The 22700-nt window shown below is 36.8% G+C and overlaps 1 protein-coding gene across 1 annotated transcript in view; it reads right to left on the reverse strand.

Moving 5' to 3' along the window:
• The window catches only part of LOC137404920 (uncharacterized), a 33498-nt gene extending 12015 nt beyond the window's left edge, over positions 1-21483 (reverse strand). Inside the window, exons 1-4 of the mRNA XM_068091149.1 lie at positions 21367-21483; positions 15550-15635; positions 3030-3203; positions 1311-1394 (exon numbers count right to left, since the gene is read on the reverse strand). Of these exons, the coding sequence (XP_067947250.1) occupies positions 1311-1394; positions 3030-3194 (249 nt within the window). The 5' untranslated portion in view covers positions 3195-3203; positions 15550-15635; positions 21367-21483. The remainder of the gene's footprint in view (positions 1-1310; positions 1395-3029; positions 3204-15549; positions 15636-21366) is intronic.
• Positions 21484-22700: the final 1217 nt, after the last annotated feature.

Below are 22700 nucleotides of genomic sequence, written 5' to 3' on the forward strand. Positions count from 1 at the left end.
AATCGTTTGTAATCTAAATAATTTTAAATGACAAGTCAGTTCTTGGTGTTCAATTTTATTAAATAAATTTCACAGAAAAATATCATTTGTACTCCAGAACACTTATGTATGTTTTTCTTTATTATTACATATGTAATGGCTGGTACGACTTACACTCAGGAGCAACTTGTTGGGGAAAAATGCTAATGAAATTTATGTGCTCCCGCAATAGTTAAGCCATCTACTGGAGATTATACTTGATATAATAGCTGATGTGTAGCCTGCCTCGGCCAATCAACTCACTGCTAAAGCATGACATCACATAGCGTTTGAATGAACCATTAGTACAAAATGATGCAACAATTGCATTCGCTGGCATAAAAGGGACCAATCACACAGTAGCCTGAATTGCATATGAGCGAAAGAATTGAGTATGACCAAAGATGCTCAGTTACAGACATTGCCAAGTTACCTCGTCTGTTTCTCTCTGCTAAAGATTCCACAATCGACGACTTTTGTTTTAGGGGTTACTCGCGTCAAATTTGAAACAATTTTATCAGAAATTACAGAGATTTTTCTATCATTTGAGATTTTGCTTGTTGTCTGAGGTGATCTGACTGTCAGGATGTTTTAAGATTAAAATAGGTAAAACGTGATTGTGGTTAAAACGTTCAAAAGAAAAAGATGTCTCAAAAAATGATGTCAGTAGCCATGTTTCTTGTTTATATATCTATTGTGCTCAATTTGTAGTGTTATGGGCCTCTAGTGACATGTTTTATTTTGTATTTGCTGAATATAGTTAAAATAAAACTACAAATATGGCTTCAGATACATTTTTATAGATGTTTGAAATAATTTTAAAGATATTTTATTTTATATCATCTCAAACAAGTCTCATTTACATTATACTCTGTCAATTCCTGCTGAGAACTACTTTTTTGACAACCAACAGTACCCTTTCTTTTTTCCATTACTACTTTGGTCGTGGGCTGTATGACAGTGGAATTTCTAGTAATAAGAATTTACCTCATTTTTTCTCTCTAAATGCGGTGTAAACATGTAAGTACTTGGTGCCAATAAGACCCTATATTTACTGCTGATAAACAATATGCACAGCTATTGAAATCATTTATGAAGAAGTCTGGGCATGTCTTTTATGAGCGTTTTAACCACAATCAAGTTTTACCAATTTTAATCTTGAAACTTCATGACAATCTGATAACCTAAAACAACAAAAGACATCTCAATTGATAGAAAAATATCTAGACTTTCTGATACAATCTTTTGAAACTCAATCTGACCAACCCTTTAAGCCTGAGACATATACTCACATGAACGTTCTTTAGCTTCCGTGAAAGAACATCCCTATATTCGTCCTTGACATCTTCTATCGTTATATTTCCATAAAAGACTGACTACAAGGAACAAACTGTTTGTTTTGAGAAACAGAAAGTGTCACAAAACTTAATAATTGAGTTCTGAAGTATTATCAACCCCACAGAACGACACCAAATTTAAGTTTAAGATATTTCTGGCAATTTTGAGCTGCTTAAAATTAGATGTGAGAAACAATTATTTCCTCATATCTGAGTCCTTCGATGAAGAAGAGTTTTTTAGAAATTCGTTTTGACGAGACATTTATAATTGCTTTAACAATCAAACCAAATCCAAGATGATACTGCAAAGAAGGTTTTGCAATTGTCATTGCAATAGATTAAATAATAGTAATAGTCACAAAATTAATTTCACAGATGCTGTCATGATTGTTTGCATGTGATTTGACTTGACTAACCGCAAAACATTCAAGCTAATGGTATGTTTGTTATTGGTTCCTCTAGAGTTACTCTGAATGCTCTCTTTTTACCCTGATTAATGAGGCGTTAGTTTTCTTTGTACTACCAATCATGGCTCTACTAGTTGATGGCTTGATTCAATCTACATGCCAACCTATTTATTTTGATCACCGCTTATCTTTCTATGACAGAGATTCTCTGTTCTAATAATTCTGATAAGTATGGCTAAACTGCTATAGCTGTAGCTATGTCTGTAGCTTATCAGCTACAGACTGCTCTTAGGTCAATCATATATCCACAGACTACACCCCAGTCTAATTACAGTTACAGGCTGCACTTAGGTCAATCATATACCTACAGACTACATCCCAGTCTAGTTACAGCTACAGACTGCCCTTAGTTCAATCATATATCTACAGACTACACCCCAGTCTAGTTACAGCTACAGGCTGCACTTAGGTCAATCATATATCCACAGACTACATCCCAGTCTAGTTACAGCTACAGGCTGCCCTTAGTTCAATCATATATCTACAGACGACATCCCAGTCTAGTTACAGCTACAGACTGCCCTTAGTTCAATCATATATCTACAGACTACATCCCAGTCTAGTTACAGCTACAGGCTGCCCTTAGGTCAATCATATATCTACAGACTACATCCCAGTCTAGTTACAGCTACAGACTGCACTTATGTCAATCATATACCTACAGACTACATCCCAGCGTAGTTACAGCTACAGGCTGCCCTTAGTTCAATCATATACCTACAGACTACATCCCGGTCTAGTTACAGCTACAGGCTGCCCTTAGTTCAATCATATACCTACAGACTACATCCCGGTCTAGTTACAGCTACAGGCTGCACTTAGTTCAATCATATACCTACAGACTACATCCCGGTCTAGTTACAGCTACAGGCTGCACTTAGTTCAATCATATATCTACAGACTACATCCCAGTCTAGTTACAGCTACAGGCTGCACTTAGGTCAATCATATACCTACAGACTACATCCCAGCGTAGTTACTAGCTAAAATAACTAACAAAAACCCCTAAACATAGCTGAGTTTAATAGCATGTACATATTATCTCTTCAACCAACATCAGTATTGGCATAGTCATTACCCTATGTAACCAGCAACTCTCAATGTATACACTTTCACCACACCGTACTCTATGCACAATAAACTTTCAATACACTTTGCTCTACATACACTCTAACAACACACCACCCTGCATGTAAAAGTAACTCACGGAAGAGGCATGTAGCGATTTTTGAAGTAGAACTTTGACAGTTGTGTGCTCTCTGCAGTTAATACCCGCTGGTGGTATTCTCACTCTACTTGACCACTCATTTTTGCAGATGTAGCAGTAGTACTTTCGCGTTATTAAAAAGCTGACCTCTTGTAACGAAGGCATCGCTGAGGTCTGTAAAAATGAATTGTGACAATTCAAGAATATGCATATGCAGAGTTGCAAAATCGCCACACCTTACTCGTATATATGATATATCCACTAATACTTCTTTCAAAGATAAACGCATTTGTACTCTTGCATAGCTCTATTAGTTAAAAAAAGCATAGAAATATAGTTATTGAGAAGCGTCAGATCACAGCTTGATAAGCAACTGAAACTGTACAACAGACTTTACATACAGTCAAGCATCTACATGAAGGCTTCATTCGTTGTGAGATCTGTGTTTTATGTTTAAACCATCACAGTTGAAATGAAATTTTCTCTGGCAATACACTCCACTTGGTTTAATTTGTTTCGCAGCTTAAAAACTAAGGATGAATAATAAAAGTAGTAATTAAAATGGGTTATATAAACTGATGTGATTCACTAAGCGTAGAATAATAAAAACAAAAAATATAGAAGAAAAAAGTACCGTAATCATTAATATAAAAAAGGTTTTTATTGCAATTTTACATTGGAGACGTCTGAATGGAAGTATGAGCATACCTCACTTTAAGTTAAATTAAGTAATTTTACACCAACTTAGCTAATATATCTTTATCGTTTTTATAGTTTTGCAGGTTTTCTTGCCCACGTTTTACTAGCTTTTTCGTTTTCACTTGCTGCAATAATTTAAAAAACTCCGAACATTTCAAGTTGAAAGTTACTTAAGATAACGGTTTAAATTCTTGGTCAAAATTTACACCGTATGTTGGAGATCTTGAATGTTGGGCTGTAGGAAGCAGAGGCTTGATTGTAACGTATGCTATGTAAAACATATGTATATATGTATGCTATGTAAAACATATGTATATATGTATGTAAAACATATGTATATATGTATGTATGTAAAACATATGTATATATGTATGCTATGTAAAACATATGTATATATGTATGCTATGTAAAACATATGTATATATGTATGCATAACTTTTCATTGGCATTTGTAATCATCAACAAGATGATGCTTTTCATTACATCCCAAAAGCAAAAAGAAAGAAAAGACAAAAATAAGGAATTATTAAGTTGAATAAAAGTGTTTTAAAAGTTGGTACTCTAAAGGGGTGGTCACACGAGAGCCGAAACGAATTAAATGACTCAAAACCACGTCGCTGTCAGCTGTAAACTGTTCGGCCAAAGAAATTTCAGGCCGAAACGAACCATTTCGGTCCTGCTCGAAATTTTGTGGCTGAACCCTTGCTCTTATTGGCTGGTTAAAATTCTAGCGAGCACGCGTCACATTTCTCCTTAAGTGCGTGTGAGCAAAGTTAAAAAAGAAATGGAACGATACTTTTATTTCATTAAATAAACAACATAAAGCAATTTACGACAAGGCTCACCCGAACTTGTGATTGTGTTGCATAAATGTAAAATGTTGCACGTAAGTTTTGAATGAATGTAAGAGAATGGTTGTGATTTTCTTTCGCGTAGAATATAGCCTAAGTAATGTGTCATACTCATCCTGATGAAGTATCGTTGAATGATTTATTTATGTAAAACCACAGTACTATTATAAAGACTGTTTTTGTTTGTTATGTACTCAGCATAGAAGAACATTCATATATTAATAAAAAATATAATTATGTTGATGGGAAGGGTTGGCAAAATCTTTGTATCGAGTGATTTATTTTGAGCAGCTGAATGATCTTCTGATAAATCTGCTGCGTAATTATAATTTATAATTGTTCCTCAAAGTTTTTTGTTTACAATAGAAATATTTAACTCAAATACATAAAAACTACCAATGAAACAGTGTCCTGTCTCTATACGTATGGTATCTAGGAAGCGAAGTGACTTCGGATGCCGTTTGACATGTGGCTTAGCCGAACCGAAGTAAAACAACTGCTGAACCAAACCAAACCTAAGTCGGTTCGGTGCTCATGTGACCACGCCTTAATAGTATTGCGGAGGAGTCAAGATAGTGAACTGAAGGTTGTAGTACCAGAAAGTTCATAAAATAAAACATATGATGATAGATATAGTATGTTGGTGTCACAGAATAGAAAAGCAAGTTTCTTATACGCTAATGATGCAAATTGCTGTAATAAATGTGATAGCAGTGCTGACATCTGAATATCTAGTTGTCTATATAAGCTGGTGCACGCTATATCGCTGTAAGTCTGTGTTAATCACGCAACACTTCAGAGATGGTCTCTAATGACAATGTTCACGCTATCATAAACCCATCGCTTACATCAGTGAAATATCCATGGCATAATATTCTCACTATACAATGCAGTAGCGGAAACAATGATATTGCTAATCCTGCAGCGACTGTCATAAAATAAAATATGACTCGAGCGATCCGCGATAGCCAATTACTATTGCCGAAGTGGTACACATTAAACAGGCTGTCATGGATGTTCGGAGAACTACCGAAAAGGTATGACAACTCCAAACTTTCCCGAAGTATCCACTCTGCCTCAACAGTGCCTTCTGTTTACGGTTTGCATAATCGGTGAACAATGGCCGAGAGGACACTGTCGGTATATGGTGGCATAGAGTAAACCAGCCTTAGAGCTATTAAGAAACGTAAATCATGCAACCCTCTAGTTAGATCTAAAGACAGAACTCCATGGAATTACAATGATCATAAGAAGCCTCAATTACTACTGCACATAAAACCTAAGAAAGCAATAATACTGTAGGACATCACACTAGGTGTATTACAGGTAGTAATTCACACTGATGTACTAGAGAGATCTGCAAGCATAGAAGTGTATATAACATAAATTATACATATAACATAACTGTAAATTATATTATAAAATTATAATTAATTATTAATTAGTATAATTATAATTAATTATAAAATAAATTACAAATATTACATAAATATTAAACCATCGAAATGTATATAGGGAGTATATAGCGGTAAAAGAACACCCTCGAGGTCTCGCAGAAACTGATTTACTCAAAAAGTTAAAGATAAAGAAATTTGACTTGCAATTGTCTGAGATACTTATACTGTATATCCTTAGGTAGGCCTACTTGTTCTATACTCTCTGTACTCTTTTAAAGAGCTAGTCACATCAAATTTTAAAATATTTTATCAGAAAGTATACATATTTTTTGTCATTTGAGATTTTGGTAGTTGTTTGAGGTCATCTGACAGCCATAATGTTTTAGGATTAAAATCGATCAAACCTGATTGCGGTTAAAATACTCAGAAGAAAAAGACTTCTCCAAAATCCAAAAATTATGTCAATAGTCGCACTTCCTGTTTGGCTCATTCGTTATGACATCGGCTATTACATTTACATTCAAAATGCAGTGTTACGGGTCTCTATTGACAGATATCTTATTTTGTATTTGCTCATAACTTTTGAAATAAAAATTTCAAATATATACAGATAAATTGCTATAGATGTTTCAAATGATTAAAGTTGGTAAAAATCTATCATATTGTTTTTTCTAAATGCTGTGTCAACATATGAGTGCCTGATGCCGAGCAGACTACATGTATGTATGTATGTATGTATGTATGTATGTATGTATGTATATATATATATATATATATATATATATATATATATACATATACATATATATCACTTATAAACAATATGCATGACTATTGACGTCATTTTTGGGGAAGTCTCGGCACTATTCTAAGCCTAATGATGTGCAGTCAACACATTCTTGAGTGATGAGGCAGACTGCACTTGGCTGGTTTTATTTGGTGACAAATTCCTGATAACGTGGTTTATGATCTTATCAACTTATCCCACCGAGCTGGAGACAAAAATGTGTTAAACGAACAGATGGAGTCCGGGATTTTAATGTTTGTGAACAAATTGAACTGCTATAGGAACTATTCCATGAATAGCGAGTTAATAGTGTGCACTCCTCAAACTAGTGAATGACTCATCACGCCTGCACCACCTCCATAATCTACTGAAAAAACTCGCATGCGATCAAAGCATGCGACCTTTTATTTGCAGACAGCAAATATATTTTTGCAGAATACAGTAGGCCGTTCTCTTCCTGGTATTTGTTAAAATCAAATAACATATTTAATAGGTCTCTGACTAGCAAGTCGCAGAAATTTTGCTCAATGATTTTTTTCAAATTAAAACTTCATGAAGACAAACTCTGCAACAAACAGACCACATATGAAAGAGTGGCATGCAGAATGTCTCATGCCACTCTGTGTTCTCATTGGCCTGTCTGCTACACCTGCGTTCTCATTGGCCTATCTGCTTAGCAGTTATCTTAGTTCTGTGATCTTGACATCAAGTCTACATAAGCTCACTTTCCCCTCAAACATGCAAATAGTTACTGAGGCTACATCCTCTCAAACATGCCATACTTACTGAGGCTTCATACCCTCAAACATGCCTATAGTTGCTGAGACTACATCCTCTCAAACATGCATATAGTTACTGAAGCTACAACCCCTCAAAGATGCCTATAGTTACTGAGACTACATCCCCTCAAACATGCATATAGTTGCTGAGTTATGGTCATGTTGCTAAAATAAATCTGCCAGTTAAGTATGCATTAGTTTTTAAAGACAGGTACAATGATGGCCATGTACCAAGTTGATGCATTGCAAATCATAGAAGGCTGAACACTCCCTCTCAGAGTGAGGTTGTAGCTTACTTGCTGTTGAGTCCCTAACTATATATTCCATAGAGCTACTTAGTAAAGTTTTACATAGAGTTATTGAAAGAAAACAATAGTTTTGTGTAGACCTGATCCTGACTATTGTTTATCGAACATCAGCATTTTAATAATCTACTCAATGAACTATCAATATAATCTAGTCTATTTACAATACTCTTGGCATTAACAGTTCTTTCAGGTTACCTACACATGAGAAAGTATAAGAAAAAATCTATCATTAAAAGGAGTAGTCGATAAATATTCATTGAATTCCACCACATTGCCATATACTTGGGAGTTATCCCTTCCACGCCGTATTCGCATTGTTCATACTTGCCGTATTTATGCGTTATGTCAATGATTAGTCTATTGCTGTCTCATGAACGAATTCAGCAAAACATTTTTAACCTGTACCAAAAGTGTTTGTCATGAAGTAAAGATTTGATAATTTGAATATATTAAAAGAAGTAATCATATATCCAGACTTGGTCATCCTATAATCTCGCACCCCCCTAATCAAGGCAGAAATAACCTTCACTCTCCTAAAATTGTGAACGATTGGAATCTGAACAACTCACATCTATTCCAATAGCATAACTCTGACATTTACCCCTGCGCGTACCCACCCCCCCCCCCCCCCCCGTGACACGTATACAAAGTTTATTCTGTTTAGTTGCTCCTCAACAAGCCCCTTTAAAGCCTTCCTTAGGCCTCCCTTTGATTTTATTTGCTTTTGATAAACAACTTTATTAAAACTAAGGTACAATTTGGTGCATACAGCACCTCCAAGTAGTTTCTACATGTATATGTAGAACTTCGATGATACCCAATCGTAGGAGTAGGCTAACTTCAGTAGTTTCAGTCGATAGACAAGAACGTTAACAGTTGAATGGGTGTAATAAGTTGAAAGCCGATTGGACAAATGGCTCTATGACTTCTTTGTTATTCTCCAATCATACTTTAAGCTCGGTACGCACTATCGCACTAAGGCCCATGCACACTATCGCTCAAATCAACGTTCAGTTGTGCGATGGACTGCAACGATTAGCTGTTTAGACCTCATCACCAACGATAAGGTGTACACACTACGAGCGATGAGCTGTAGGTGACTGCGGACCAACAACTAAGTTACCAATTAGAAATTATGAAACTGCATTGGTGATATCGCGGCCCTTTTGTTATCTTTTAATTATCTGATTATGTAATTCATCACGAGCGTAGTTATTCACTATTTAAGCCTGGTTTCCATATGACAGCGCAATGATCATGCGCGGCCCAGTGATCGTGCGCAATGCATTTCTTGGGCCGCGATGCAGTGTTTCCATATCGTGCGTAGGCGCCATGCTTGCATTGGACAGGGTGGATAATTTCCTTACTTTTTCGTATGAGAGACATATTTCTTCGGAAAAAACAGCCCTCCGTTGCGAAATTGCGCTGTCATATGAAAACCAGGCTTACTCTTTCGTACAGGAAACCGATTTCTTCGGAGCCACAACCCTCCGTTTGAATTGTGGGATAGGTTGAAAAGGTCTAGCGGTGTATTGTGGGATACATCATCGCACGCACCCATCGCAAGGATCCATTCTGTTGAATCCTTGCGATCAGTGTAGGCACGTCGCGCGATCGTCGTGCGCTGACGTTTCCATATCACAGCTGGCCTACGCACGAAGTTGTGCGCCTTGTTGCGCGCGCGTTGCGCTGTCATATGGAAACCAGGCTTTACCACGAATATGAATTGACACTAATCTTCCCAACTGTTGAAATTGGATCCGATGCGGTCAACAAACAGCCAATCAAGATGCTAACAGTTACTATCGTCGGTGTCAAAGTTCAACACGTTGAAAGTCCATTGCATTGTCACTAGCAATGACTACGTTGGCCACTCTTGGCCACTCGTCGAAAAATGATGGCGTAGCAGCCCATCGTTGAGGTCAATTCGACAGCGATAGTGTGCACGGGCGTTTATATCGGCAGTAATCCCACAATACATTGGTGATCCTCTGTGAAAACACAGTCAATAAAATGATAAAATACTAGTATCGTAGCAACAATCATGAAATAAATATAAATCAAGTGATCCGCGACAGCTTATCACCATTGCTGAAGTAGTACACAATGCACAGACTGTCTTGGATGCACAGGAAACATATTGGAAAATTTGACGGCTGATTGGTCTACGGTGCGTGTGCATAGCCTATGAATAATTGCCACAGGTCAACCCCTTGTATACTGCGATAAAGTGTCTACGATCCTTTAGCTTAAAATTAAACCATCATCTAGTTACAAGTGTTTATAACGACTCATGGTTAGGATTAGTTAGGATTTAATAATATCAATGTATTATCATACTTGTATAAATAACTCTGTTCTATCGCCCTAACTCTGTCCTATCACCCTAACTCTGTCCTATCGCCCTAACTCTGTCCTATCACCCTAACTCTGTCCTATCGCCCTAACTCTGTCCTATCGCCCTAACTCTGTCCTATTACCCTAACTCTGTCCTATCGCTCTAACTCTGTCCCATCACCCTAACTCTGTCCTATCGCCCTAACTCTGTCCTATTACCCTAACTCTGTCCCATCACCCTAACTCTGTCCTATCACCCTAACTCCGTCCTATCGCCCTAACTCTGTCCTATTACCCTAACTCTGTCCTATCGCCCTAAATCTGTCCTATCACCTTAAAGTCGTGGTTACACGATGGCCGAACCGACTTAGGTTTGGTTTGGAGGTTGTTTTACTTCGGTTCGGCTAAGCCACATGTCACACGGCATCCGAAGTCACTTCGCTTCCTAGATACCATACACATGGAGACAGGACACTGTTTCATTGGTAGTTCTTATGTATTTGAGCTAAATATTTCTAATGTAAACAAAAAACTTTGAGGAACAATTATTAATTATAATTATGCAGCAGATTTATCAGAAGATCGTTCAGCTGCTCAAAATAAATCACTCGATGCAAAGATTTTGCCAACCCTTCCCATCAACAAAATTATATTTTCTGTTAACATATGAATGTTTTTCTATGCTGAGTACATAACAAACAAAAACAGCCTTTATCATAGTACTGTGGTTTTACATAAATAAATCAGTCAACAATTCTTCATCAGGATGAGTATAACACATTACTTCTATTCTACGCGAAAAAAAACCACAACCATTTTCTTACATTTATGCAAAACTTAAGTGCGACATCTTGCATTTATACAACACAATCACAAGTCCGGGTGAGCCTTGTCGTAAATTGCTTCATGTTGTTTATTTAACAAAATAAAAAGATCGTCCCACTTCTTTTTTAACTTTGCTCACGCACACATAAGGAGAAATATGACGCGCACTCGCTAGAATTTTAGCCAGCCAATAAGAGCAAGGGTTCGGCCACGAAATTTCGAGCAGGAACGAAATGGTTCGTTTCGGCCAGAAATGTCTTCGGCCGAACAGTTTACAACTGACAGCGACATCGTTTTACGTCGTTTAGTTCATTTCGGCTCTCGTGTGACCCCCCTTAACTCTGTCCTATCGCCCTAACTCTGTCATATCGCCTTAACTCTGTCCTATCGCCCTAACTCTGTCTTACCGCTCTAACTCTGTCCTACCGCCCTAACTATGTCCTATCGCCCTAATTCTGTTCTAACACCGTAACTCTGTCCTACCACCCGCCCTAACTCTGTTCTGTAAGGTTAGGATTGTCTGTATGTTGCAACTTTGGAGCAATGAAAGTTGCAGCTGCTAGTGAATACCTATTCCAACTTGGTCTCAGGGTGATATCCATAGAAACCTTGCTGTTGGTAGTATGCAATCATTATAAGTCTAACTCTGTTCTTCTGTTGAACAACTAAACTAGTCAGATCACACATTTCATGCTCTGATTTAATTTGTTTCCATAATGATAGCAAAGGAAAATACTCAACTATAGTGCGAGCGGTTATTGTACGAACCTGGTACATAGATCGGTATAAAGCCCAGCTATTCCATCTATGAAGATATTAAGGCAGAAGTTGATGTTTTAATGGAGAAGCTATGTATTTGCAACTCATTTTATATCATAAGCCCTAGGACACTTATACATTCGCCTCATCTAACTTTCGCGTTTTCGTGGAGTCATCCTCTCGCGAAAATTTCATGAGCGAAACTAAACTATTTTAACGAACCAGCGAAAACGCGAAAATAAATAGCTTTGTTTATTGATAGTCCAAGAAACAAATGGCAGCAAGCGATCAAACTGCATCATCGATATCGCCCACCCAATTCTACCTGCGGTTTACAATTACAAACTAGTCTCAAATTGAAAATCTTTTTCTTACCAGTGAACTGGACCTGAGGAATCTAATTATGTTTGTTCAATTGCATTTATTTTCACATCACTATATTTTCGCACTCATCAGAGCTGCGAAATTAAGTTGCAGCAAAATTTTACTCTGTATGCTACTCATGAAACTAAATACTAGCAAAATATAAGTGTCCTAGAGAATACAAGGAAACATACGTTCAGCTCAGAAGAGGTTACATTCTTTTTCTAAACTGGCCAATTATTTCCCTCATATTTCAACTCCCACATGTTGTACGCTGACTTCACAACAAAGGCTCAGTAGAACTATACAGCGTGGCATTATTCTCGGAAGTTATGCGTCTTCCACATAAACGATATATTACTTTACTCATTTATACATGCAAAGTTCTGCCGCGTTGTATCTATTAGTAATATATTTAATATTGATCCTACAGACACTGACACTTCACGCTCCACTTAGGTTTCAAAGCCTCCAGTCAAATGCCTTCGCGTCAAAGCCTTCACTTGCCAAAATATTTGGCAAATGAAGTTTAGCCTTTCACGTCAAAACTACCTATTTTTATCTCTCGATTAAACCTTTTTGTATACCTGATCTCAGTCTCTTAGTGGGTCGTTACTCAGAGAAAACATAAGATTCAGGAACATGGAAACAAGGCTAGTCGAGGCTAATTACAGGACACCGTAGACTGAGTTCAAAAATTAGATCGATGTAGGGCTACAACCTTTCTGATTGGTAGGAAAACAGTTCTTTTTTGTCGTTCTCAATGGAACTAATCACAATCATGCAGGAAGGTTAAATTATTTTTATCTTCACATCTGGGGTGTGAACAAATATAATTTGGTCAATTTGAATTTTACTTAAATAATTTTTTTATTTGTGAATATCAAAGCCAGCTTTTCCATTTTTTTAGTTTTCAATTCTTTGCATCACTTTCATTTTCTTTTCTATGATAAATATGAGATGGTTTAAGACAGTTTTTAAAAATGCTTGCTTATGTTTCTAGCTAGTATGTGATGTTGTAATTTTTTATTTTGTCACCACTACTACTATTGCATGCATTAGTCTCCTTGTGATCTAAAATGTTAAAACTAAAATAGAAGGTATGAAACACTGCTTAATATCATACGAGCACTGCTTAATATCATACGAGCACTGTTTAATATCATACGAGCACTGCTTAATATCATACGAGCACTGCTTAATATCATACGAGCACTGCTTAATATCATACGAGCACTGCTTAATGTCATACGAGCACTGCTTAATGTCATACGAGCACTGCTTAATATCATACGAGCACTGCTTAATATCATACGAGCACTGCTTAATATCATATGAGCGCTGTAAAACCAAACTATGTAACGGAGAACTAATAAACATCTACTGATTTACAAAACGGCAAAGTTGCAAGAACCTTTGGACGTCATATGGAAAACATAACTTCACATTAAAAAAAACTTCACATTTGCTCTGATTTCATGTTAAAAGTGTTTAGGTATATAAAATATTTGTTTAAAAAACGTTGTATAAAATCAAGACATACGAACAAACCAGTGCTAAATCTAATATTTTTCCCTGAACCTTTAGCTCAGCTCACTAAAGCAGCTCCTTACTAGTTGTATTTATCGCTGAACCCCCTATGACTGACATAAACAATTTTGTACCCCCCTTGAGATCATCCCTAAATGAGAAGCTTTGGCTTAAAGTAATGCCGATTTCAGCTTCAGTTCTATACAAACTGTTGCATTAACGGGGCTTTCCCTGCTAACACAGCCGGAGTAGATATCTAATTATATGGATACTTCCGATATTGTCAATTTTTATCAGTCATACCATACGCTCCTTTAGCTGCACAAGCAAGGTTAGTACATGTGTGGATGCATTCATTTCACGCTTCCGGTATTATCAACATTAAGTGCAGAATCTTAGTGGTTCTTCTTTTAGATCCCTTGCGTCTAATTGGATAATCAGAACAAACTTTTGTGTTTTAAAGATTTACTAGAAATAATAGAATGAGCCATAAAGTTTTTTTAGGAGAAATAAAGGTAGAAAAAGTAAAAACAGCCTTCAACCTGTAATTTTGACTGAGAAGCAATTAGCGTAAGTATTATTGAAAAATGGTGATTTTGCAAAAAACCATGTAAAACTATCTCTGGACATGCTCAGCCTCTGTGTCCACAAAAATACCCTAAAACATTAGCCTGGTTTAACCAGACTTTGTAGGTCAAGCGTTGCTACATCCATAATTCTGAAAACTGAAAATAATAATTATGGTTGTAAAAACCTAAAGCCTAGTTCCCATATACTTTGCAAAACACCGGCGACAGCACCGTAGGCTATTGCGGTGAAATGTGAACCTACCCGCCTGGTACCACCGAGTACCGCCGGTAGTTGCCGGCGGTCAATGCAAGAGTTTAGCGCTGTTCAAATTTCGTGTACAGCCGCAGGCAAAACCTTTCCGAAATACACTGTACATGTGAAGGTCACCATTATTGAAACGGCATGGCGAGCGAACATTTTATGTGATAATGCGATTATGTTTAATGATGCAGCTTTATATGTGAACAGAAGCCGCCTAGCGTCGCAAGCGTTTTGCTGCGCAAGTTACCGCCGGAGTCTAGCAATGGATATGGGAACCAGGCTTTACATAGTGCCTGCCCTTCTGAGATACCATTACACAAGCAATATAGTCCCAAAGCCGATTTTTTGAGAAAATGGTGTTTTAAAAAGCTAGATGTGGAGAGCATTTTTACCCACCATCTAATGACATAAGTATTTTTCATAGATATTACCACGAGAATATGAAGAGAGAAAAGTGGATTAACTCTACACAAACACAGTTATGTGGCGGATACCATAAATTTGATCTTTCCAGGAATTGTTCTAAGTAACTAGGAAAGAGGAAGCTAGGTAACTCCTAGCGTTAGTATGGCCAACTCTATAACTAATCATCTCCACCATTTATAATAGCTTATAGAATTAAATCATCACATTATCTGGATTGCACCATCAGCGAGAAATGATAAAAGCAGTTAGTAGTTTTCAGTTCCTAAATAGCCTGAGAGCCAAGACAATAGTTTTAATTGTGTATATCTACTAGTGTTCTTAGTGGTTTGTCATGACCTCTTCCAATTTTCGCGCACAGGTTTTGAAGGTCACACAAGGGTAACATGAGTTTTATTCCAAGATATTTCAGATGCCAGATGAATATGTTGATACTACTACTCTTACTTTGAATTTTTACACAAATTATGCTTTTATTCAGATCAGTTATTCAGACCAAAAATTGTATATTAGTGGCTATTATCTAAATATAACGGTTATCCGGATACTAGGTTGACCTGAAATTTCATGAATTTTTCAACTTTCACCAGTCGTCTACCAATATACTAGGAAATAGTAGTTACGTTCTCACCTCATTGGTTCCTCGTCTAGCCAGATATCTGGATATCCAAATATATGAATCCTTCAACAGTGAACTTCCGACTGGTCTCTGTTAGTCTGCATCAACAGAAGCAGTGATCAGTGCAATTGCACAATCGATGATTCGAGTCTTGCCCAAGATTAGCCTGTGTTTTCATCACAGGTGGGAGTTAAACCATTAATGCTCTAGTTACCATTGTTATTAGGTACGCTTGTTTGTGTTAAAAAACCTTAAAATATTATATAGCTGAAGCAATGATGTGGATAAATGAAATTCCATGGTATAATTTTTGGCAACTACTCAATGTGAACAAGTAGGACATAACTTATCAGTGCCTTTGTCGCGTTAGTTAAGATATAGGTCTTTCTTTTAAATAACAGGAAAATAATTTTAAGAATGAATAGATATCATCTGCAGCTTCAAAGTGATGGCAGTTGCAAACAGAACGCCAGTCCGCACCGTCCAAACGCTTGCACTTGCGTGGCTAGAATACGACTTGCTAGAAGTTACATTGAAGTTTCCGTAATGTTTTATAACACAAAACCAGATGACATGAAAAATAAATCTTTACATCGTAGTCTGTGTATTCTGAATTTTAGATGCATTGTATAAGTCCTGTCAAAAATATTTGAAACGCTTTAAAATATAAATTCATAACATAAAAGTTACTGTATGGTACACTGTCAACGCGTGATATAAACGTGGTAAAATGCTGTACTTTGTTCGGTTAATCCCAAGAGCGCTAAGCTAGATCATCCGGATTAATAAACTAGCATAAAATAATATATGTATAAATCAAGTTCTATTATCCATATTAATTTTTTTAGTTTCTTTTCAATATTTACTTCTACTGTTGATTTTGTATATTTATACATGTTATACATACGATTTTTTGTCATAAACCTTGAGCAAATATTTGCTTCCAAACAGGATGTAGTAGCCTACATATAAAGTTAAAACTTGAAAACCTGTATTTTTCGTAAGTTAAAATAAAAAGTTAAAATAAAAGGAAATAAAAATCTTTACTATAATAAAAATCATTTCCATTCATTCGTTTAAGGCTACGGTTGGTGGTAGAGAAAACGAATTGCATCTCACAGGATTTGAACTCCCAGCATCTAGCATGGTAGCACAACACTCTAACACCTGCACCAATCAACCACCTTCTCCGTTTAAGGAACAATTGTGAGAATAGTTATTACACTTGACGATCTCTCACGGCATACTGGACAGTCAACGTATTCGTACAACAAAAGTAAAAAAGAGTTTAAAGACCCTTGTAACTTGAACTATGTATAGTGTAACATACAGTATTTACTATTTACATATAATTTAGATTTAAAATAGTTTTACACAATACATTTGTTTTAATACCATATGTAATTATTTGAAGCTCTAAAATAGATCAATCCGAATGCGCTTTATTTTCGTGAAAAAATTTGCTTCAATATACGACGACCTTGACATACCAAGCAAGTATCTGAGCAGATAACTCCGTATGTCGAGGTCTGACTGTAATGAACAACTAGTTTTAGGTTTTAGAGTAAGTATTTATATGGTCATGAATATGTGATGATAGCCACAAAGATATCAGGCTGACAAAAACTCACCGCGTAAAGATTGTTTTTAATACTACTGTTGTATTTTAATTTAATAAAAATAAAAATTCAACAATAAACTTTTTATTTTGAACTCTTATATGTTACTAGCAGGAAGTCTGCTGGTGCACAGAATTTTTTTTATGTTCAATCATATAGCCAGCAGGTGTCAGCAGGTGTCAGCAGGTGGGTGTTGAAGAAGCTAGTCCTCAGGAACCAGACAGAGCTTTGAGACCAAATATTTATAGCGATCTGGCTGAAGGCACTGAGCACATGCTTGTGAAGTTTGGATGAAATTGGCTCAAAAGTGTGGAAACTCATAGGGTTTATGCAGACTAACAGACAGACACACAATGACAAAGCAGTATTCATTAATAAACATGTAAATTTATTGTTTTAAGTTAAACTTTTATTCCAATAGAATTACATTCTTGTAGCATGTTTTAGGGTTCAAGTTAAATCATGGTACATAACTAAAATCGGTAGGCTAATCACATTAAAGCTTTCAGCTGTCAGCCTAAATAAACTGCTGTCATTGCATTTGTTCCAGGAAACTCACCCGGGATCTCAGACATTGTATCTGCGGTGAGCTCCATCGACTAGTGTAGTCACTGGAACTAGGGAAAGCGCTTATCAATTAAGGGCTAGCTACATACATCTACATGTTGTGTAAATAGTTGTTGTGGCTACACACATGGCCGCTAGTAAACAATGTAATTGACCATTTACGCCTCTTAATGTTTAGTGTATAATATGGATCATCAAAGATCTGTGACAGCAATAACGCTTGTGCAGCTATTTCTGTTTCGCTAAAATAAATGTTATATGTTAACGCCGAAAAAGCAGAGTATGAAAAATACTTCAAGTCCATGACATACATTGAACTACAAAAAAGATGATTTTAACATATTTAATTAACAAAATTAATGTTTACGAAGCCTTTTAGTTTGTAATAGTAACATAGTACTTTAGCTGTTACTAAAAAGAATATTTTTCTCCATGTATAAATATTTGTGTGTTACCATCGCCGCTTAAAAGCCAATCTTGCTTGCAACTCGTTACGCTGAGAACGAATAAATTAGAATCGAGATAATCCTAATCAACTAGCTCAACTAAAGTTGCGCCTATTTCAACGCAGACCAACACATTTGTTGTGGAGAAGGCATGTCGACAACTCGTTGGCTGCGCGAATGACTCGTTTTGTTGGTTTGTAGCCAGGCCTTTCATGTTCCTACTTTATACAGTCGATTAGCCGCACCCTTAAAAAGTCATTAGTTCAACGTGAGAGCAAAATATTTCTATGCAGGGCATTTCTATGCATTTTCTATTTCTATGAATAGATGTTATTATGCAGGGCTTGCACTAGAGTTATAGTATTACATTATGTAAACAATGAATGGGCAGTCAACTTAACATTTTTCTAGCCAGTATCGACATGCGGACATAGCTGTTCCCCTACCTGCTCAACGAAATAAGAAAACAATCTATAATGATACAATGACCAGCAATTATGGTGGCTAGCTAGTCATATGCAGTACCAGCAGTGATACATCAGTGTGGTTACCAACTAGTCATATGCAGTACCAGTGGTGATATGTCAGTGTGGTTACTAACTAGTCATATGCAGTACCAGTAGTGATATGTCAGTGTGGTTACAAACTAGTCATATGCAGTACCAGCAGTGATACATCAGTGTGGTTACTAACTAGTCATATGCAGTACCAGCGGTGATATGTCAGTGTGGTTACTAACTAGTCATATGCAGTACCAGTGGTGATATGTCAGTGTGGTTACTAACTAGTCATATGCAGTACCAGTGGTGATATGTCAGTGTGGTTACCAACTAGTCATATGCAGTACCAGTGGTGATATGTCAGTGTGGTTACTAACTAGTCATGTGCAGTACCAGTGGTGATATGTCAGTGTGGTTACTAACTAGTCATATGTAGTACCAGTGGTGATATGTCAGTGTGGTTACTAACTACTCATATGCAGTACCAGTGGTGATATGTCAGTTTGGTTACTAACTAGTCATATGCAGTACCAGTGGTGATATGTCAGCGTGATTGTTTGCGTATAATTATACATGCAGCACCAGTAGCTTGCTAGTTGTGAGTGATTTATAACTTGCTTACCAAATCATATTGAGTAAGGGTCAACTAAGGGTCAACCGGCTGATTATACACTCCATACCAAAGGGGTGCATTTTCAGAAAGGAAAATGCAGACATTTACACACTGTTGTCAAAAAACAATTCAGAGATTAACCTGAAAACTCGAAATCTTCAGAAAAGTTTATGACTAGCCCGGAAGTTGCTAAATGAAAACATGAAAATATGTGGTCATAGACACGTAACAGATGGTTTAAAAGTTAATCAAAATATCAAAAGAGCTTATCAGATGACTGTTGTTGATAGCCATACACCTTTAACTCATGATTTATGGAAGTGACTACCATAAACACGGACATAGTTGAAGAATTCTATCCATATTGTAAACATAAACACACTTCATATGCCACTATTTGAGTAACACACACAACAGGCAGCAACAACAGTCTCAGAGGCTGATGTGAATGAGATATTCAAATAATTGTTAATCTAAAATTACTTAAAAGGGATAGAAAATAATACAATAGGCAGCTAGTGCCAAGATAAACAGTCATTGGAAACATTGGTTTACAGTCAGCTTTGCCAGTAGAGAACGCGAGTTGCCTAAACTAGAAGACTGAGATTTCAAACTTTATGTATTTTATCTTTTTCTAATCTCCGTGTTCTAATTTTCTCTTACTCATGCTTTCTGCATTTTCCTGAGAAACATGAAGATGGCAAATATGAAAAACATATTATATTTATTATGTTGTCCTTAATTTTATATTTAATATACAACAAACATATACAATATATTTAAAACTGTGCATATCCACAGTTCTATATCTACTTAAAAGAATTAGAAGATATCTATGATCTCTAATACTACCTTTGGTAGTATTAGAGATCATACCTTTGGTAACATGAGTTTTATCCCAAGATATGTCAGATGCCAAATGAATATGTTGATACTACTACTCTTACCTTGAATTTTTACACAAATTATGCTTTTATTCAGATCAGTTATTCAGACCAAAAATTGTATATTAATGGCTATTATCTAAATATAACGGTTATCCGGATACTAGGTTGACCGGAAATTTCATGAATTTTTCAACTTTCACCAGTCGTCTACCAATATACTACCTTTTTTTACTGAGCAAGGATTCTCAGTCTCCAACTTACACCTATGAGTTACTGTGTATAAAGCTTTTTTAATGGCGTTTGCAATTTTGTTACGGGCCATCGAGATATTTTTAGAATCGCTGATACTGCACTCAATGACCTGAGTTCTAGGTTAAAATAGAGCCTTTGGGCCCGGGGCCAGGTAAAAGAAGGCCATCAATTCGATGGCGCTCCATAAAAATGCTTCCACATGGACATGCAGAAAAAAAACTTAGTGGCCTTTAATCATAGCCACGCAAGTTACACAAAGTTCGGGGTGCAAAGCTTTGGTGATAAAATGTTTGGTTTGTGGATAATGCCAGGGGTGCCCAGCCTGTTGCCTGTCTGGTTTCATTATGTGAATAAAATCTTGCATACGTTCAAAACTGTTAATAATCGAACTGTGACATCCCTCGGATAAAAACCGTAACATTAAAGACATGCGAACATTCTTTCGTCTATATGCTAAGAGTTTGATATTAAGAATGCAGCGTGCCTCCTATACACTCAGTGTACCCTTAAGCCTGAAATAAAATGAACTGCCTTCGTCTGCACATTTTCTAAAAGTGTTATCTGTCTCATTAAATATGGGTCCCATGCCTCACTAGCATATTCTATTATTGGCCTAACCAATGTGAGGTATGCGATCATTTACTCTTCTCTGGGGGCAACATACAAAACGTGCTTAATCATACCAAGCCTTGAGTGATTGTAGAAATGGTCTCTATGTCTGCAGTGGCTGCACTACACACGCAATACACTTGGAGCGCATGGGCTATTTAGTGCACAATGAATGTATATAGGAGTAAAAAATTCTATATGTTACCTATGCAAGAATTTGTATAAGCTATATGAAGCACGCAAGGAATAGTTTGCATACATCTTCGCAACAGCTGAGAGTGCATAGAAAATCTAATAGGTACAGATGGCGCAAGTCGAACAAGTAATATATAGTACCTGGTAAGTGAGAGGATTCTTTGATTGTGTTTTACTAGTTGAGTAACTAGTCGTCTAGCGGAAAGTAGATACCTGGCAGCTCAGACTTGGTGACTCAAACTACATCATGTAAGTTAGTCCCCTTTCAAACATGATAGCAATTCCGAAACGCTTCACTAAGTTTTGCGATAGTCATAGACTTGGTTCCATAGATACGCCATACAACTTTACAGACCGAGTTACTAATCTAATCATCATTTCAAAATGGCAAGGCATGTGCCACTTCCTGGAAACTTTAGTTGGACCTATGCCAATACAGCTATTCACTCGAGCACTGGCTATAATTATGACAATGGCTAACCACGCTGGCGCAGTTCACTAACTGTGATCACCCATTAGCCTATTACGCAATGAAGATATCGGATTTCTTGAAATTCAGTCTGTCGTCACCATAAGCCCTGTTGACATTCAGTCTCCTGACACCAACTAGTAGCCACCGCTTCAACATGCCTAAAGCTAGCCATTGCAAATAAGTAGATACATGTACTGGAAAAGGTTTATCAGGAAATACCTGAATCAAGAGTTCTTACTTTCCAATAAATATTATTTTTTTGACCAACTGTCCAAAGAATTAGGTCATGAGATCTCAAATGAGAAACATCGCACTTTAGATGTGCCCACAGAATACAGACCTGATTTCCACCAGCCTGTGCCTGGAATCACAATGAGGGAATTCCCCTCCAATGATTTATAGCCTAGTTAATCCGTCTGATAGATATCTTTCAATATTGTCTCGTATCGTCGCCATTCGAATGCACTACCAATGGGGAACTAATAGAATACCTGTAAGCGTACATGTAGTTGTAATAGACACGACACAGACAGAAATTAATGTTTGCCTTGATCAAATATTTTTGTTCCTCTTGATCAATGTGAACTGTGGCTTGTGAATGAAGTAGCCGTTTGTACTATGAACAAAGCATTATCTTTGAGAAAACACGACTCTAATAGCAATCTGTATATTAGTAGCTCTCACACAGGCTCTATAATAGGGTAGAGTTCCACCGCATGAACTATTCTATCACACAACATCCCCTACAATCATTATCATCTTATATCAAACTCGCATGACAACAAGCCTCAGGCCTCCAATTTAACCCAACCAACAAATAAACCAGAGCTATTCTATATACATAGGAGTCTAGTTCATATAGAACCTATGGTAATTCGTGAATTTATAAGAACAACTTATGAATTTTTATGTAGCTGTCAGAGTACAGGAAGGCACAGCTTTCCTTATGCTGATTTTACCCATTTCGTTCTACTGAGTCCAGGTATGCTTAAACCAGGTATGT

The sequence above is a fragment of the Watersipora subatra genome, chromosome 1 (assembly GCF_963576615.1).
Source record: "Watersipora subatra chromosome 1, tzWatSuba1.1, whole genome shotgun sequence".
NCBI classification, from domain to species: Eukaryota; Metazoa; Bryozoa; class Gymnolaemata; order Cheilostomatida; family Watersiporidae; genus Watersipora; species Watersipora subatra.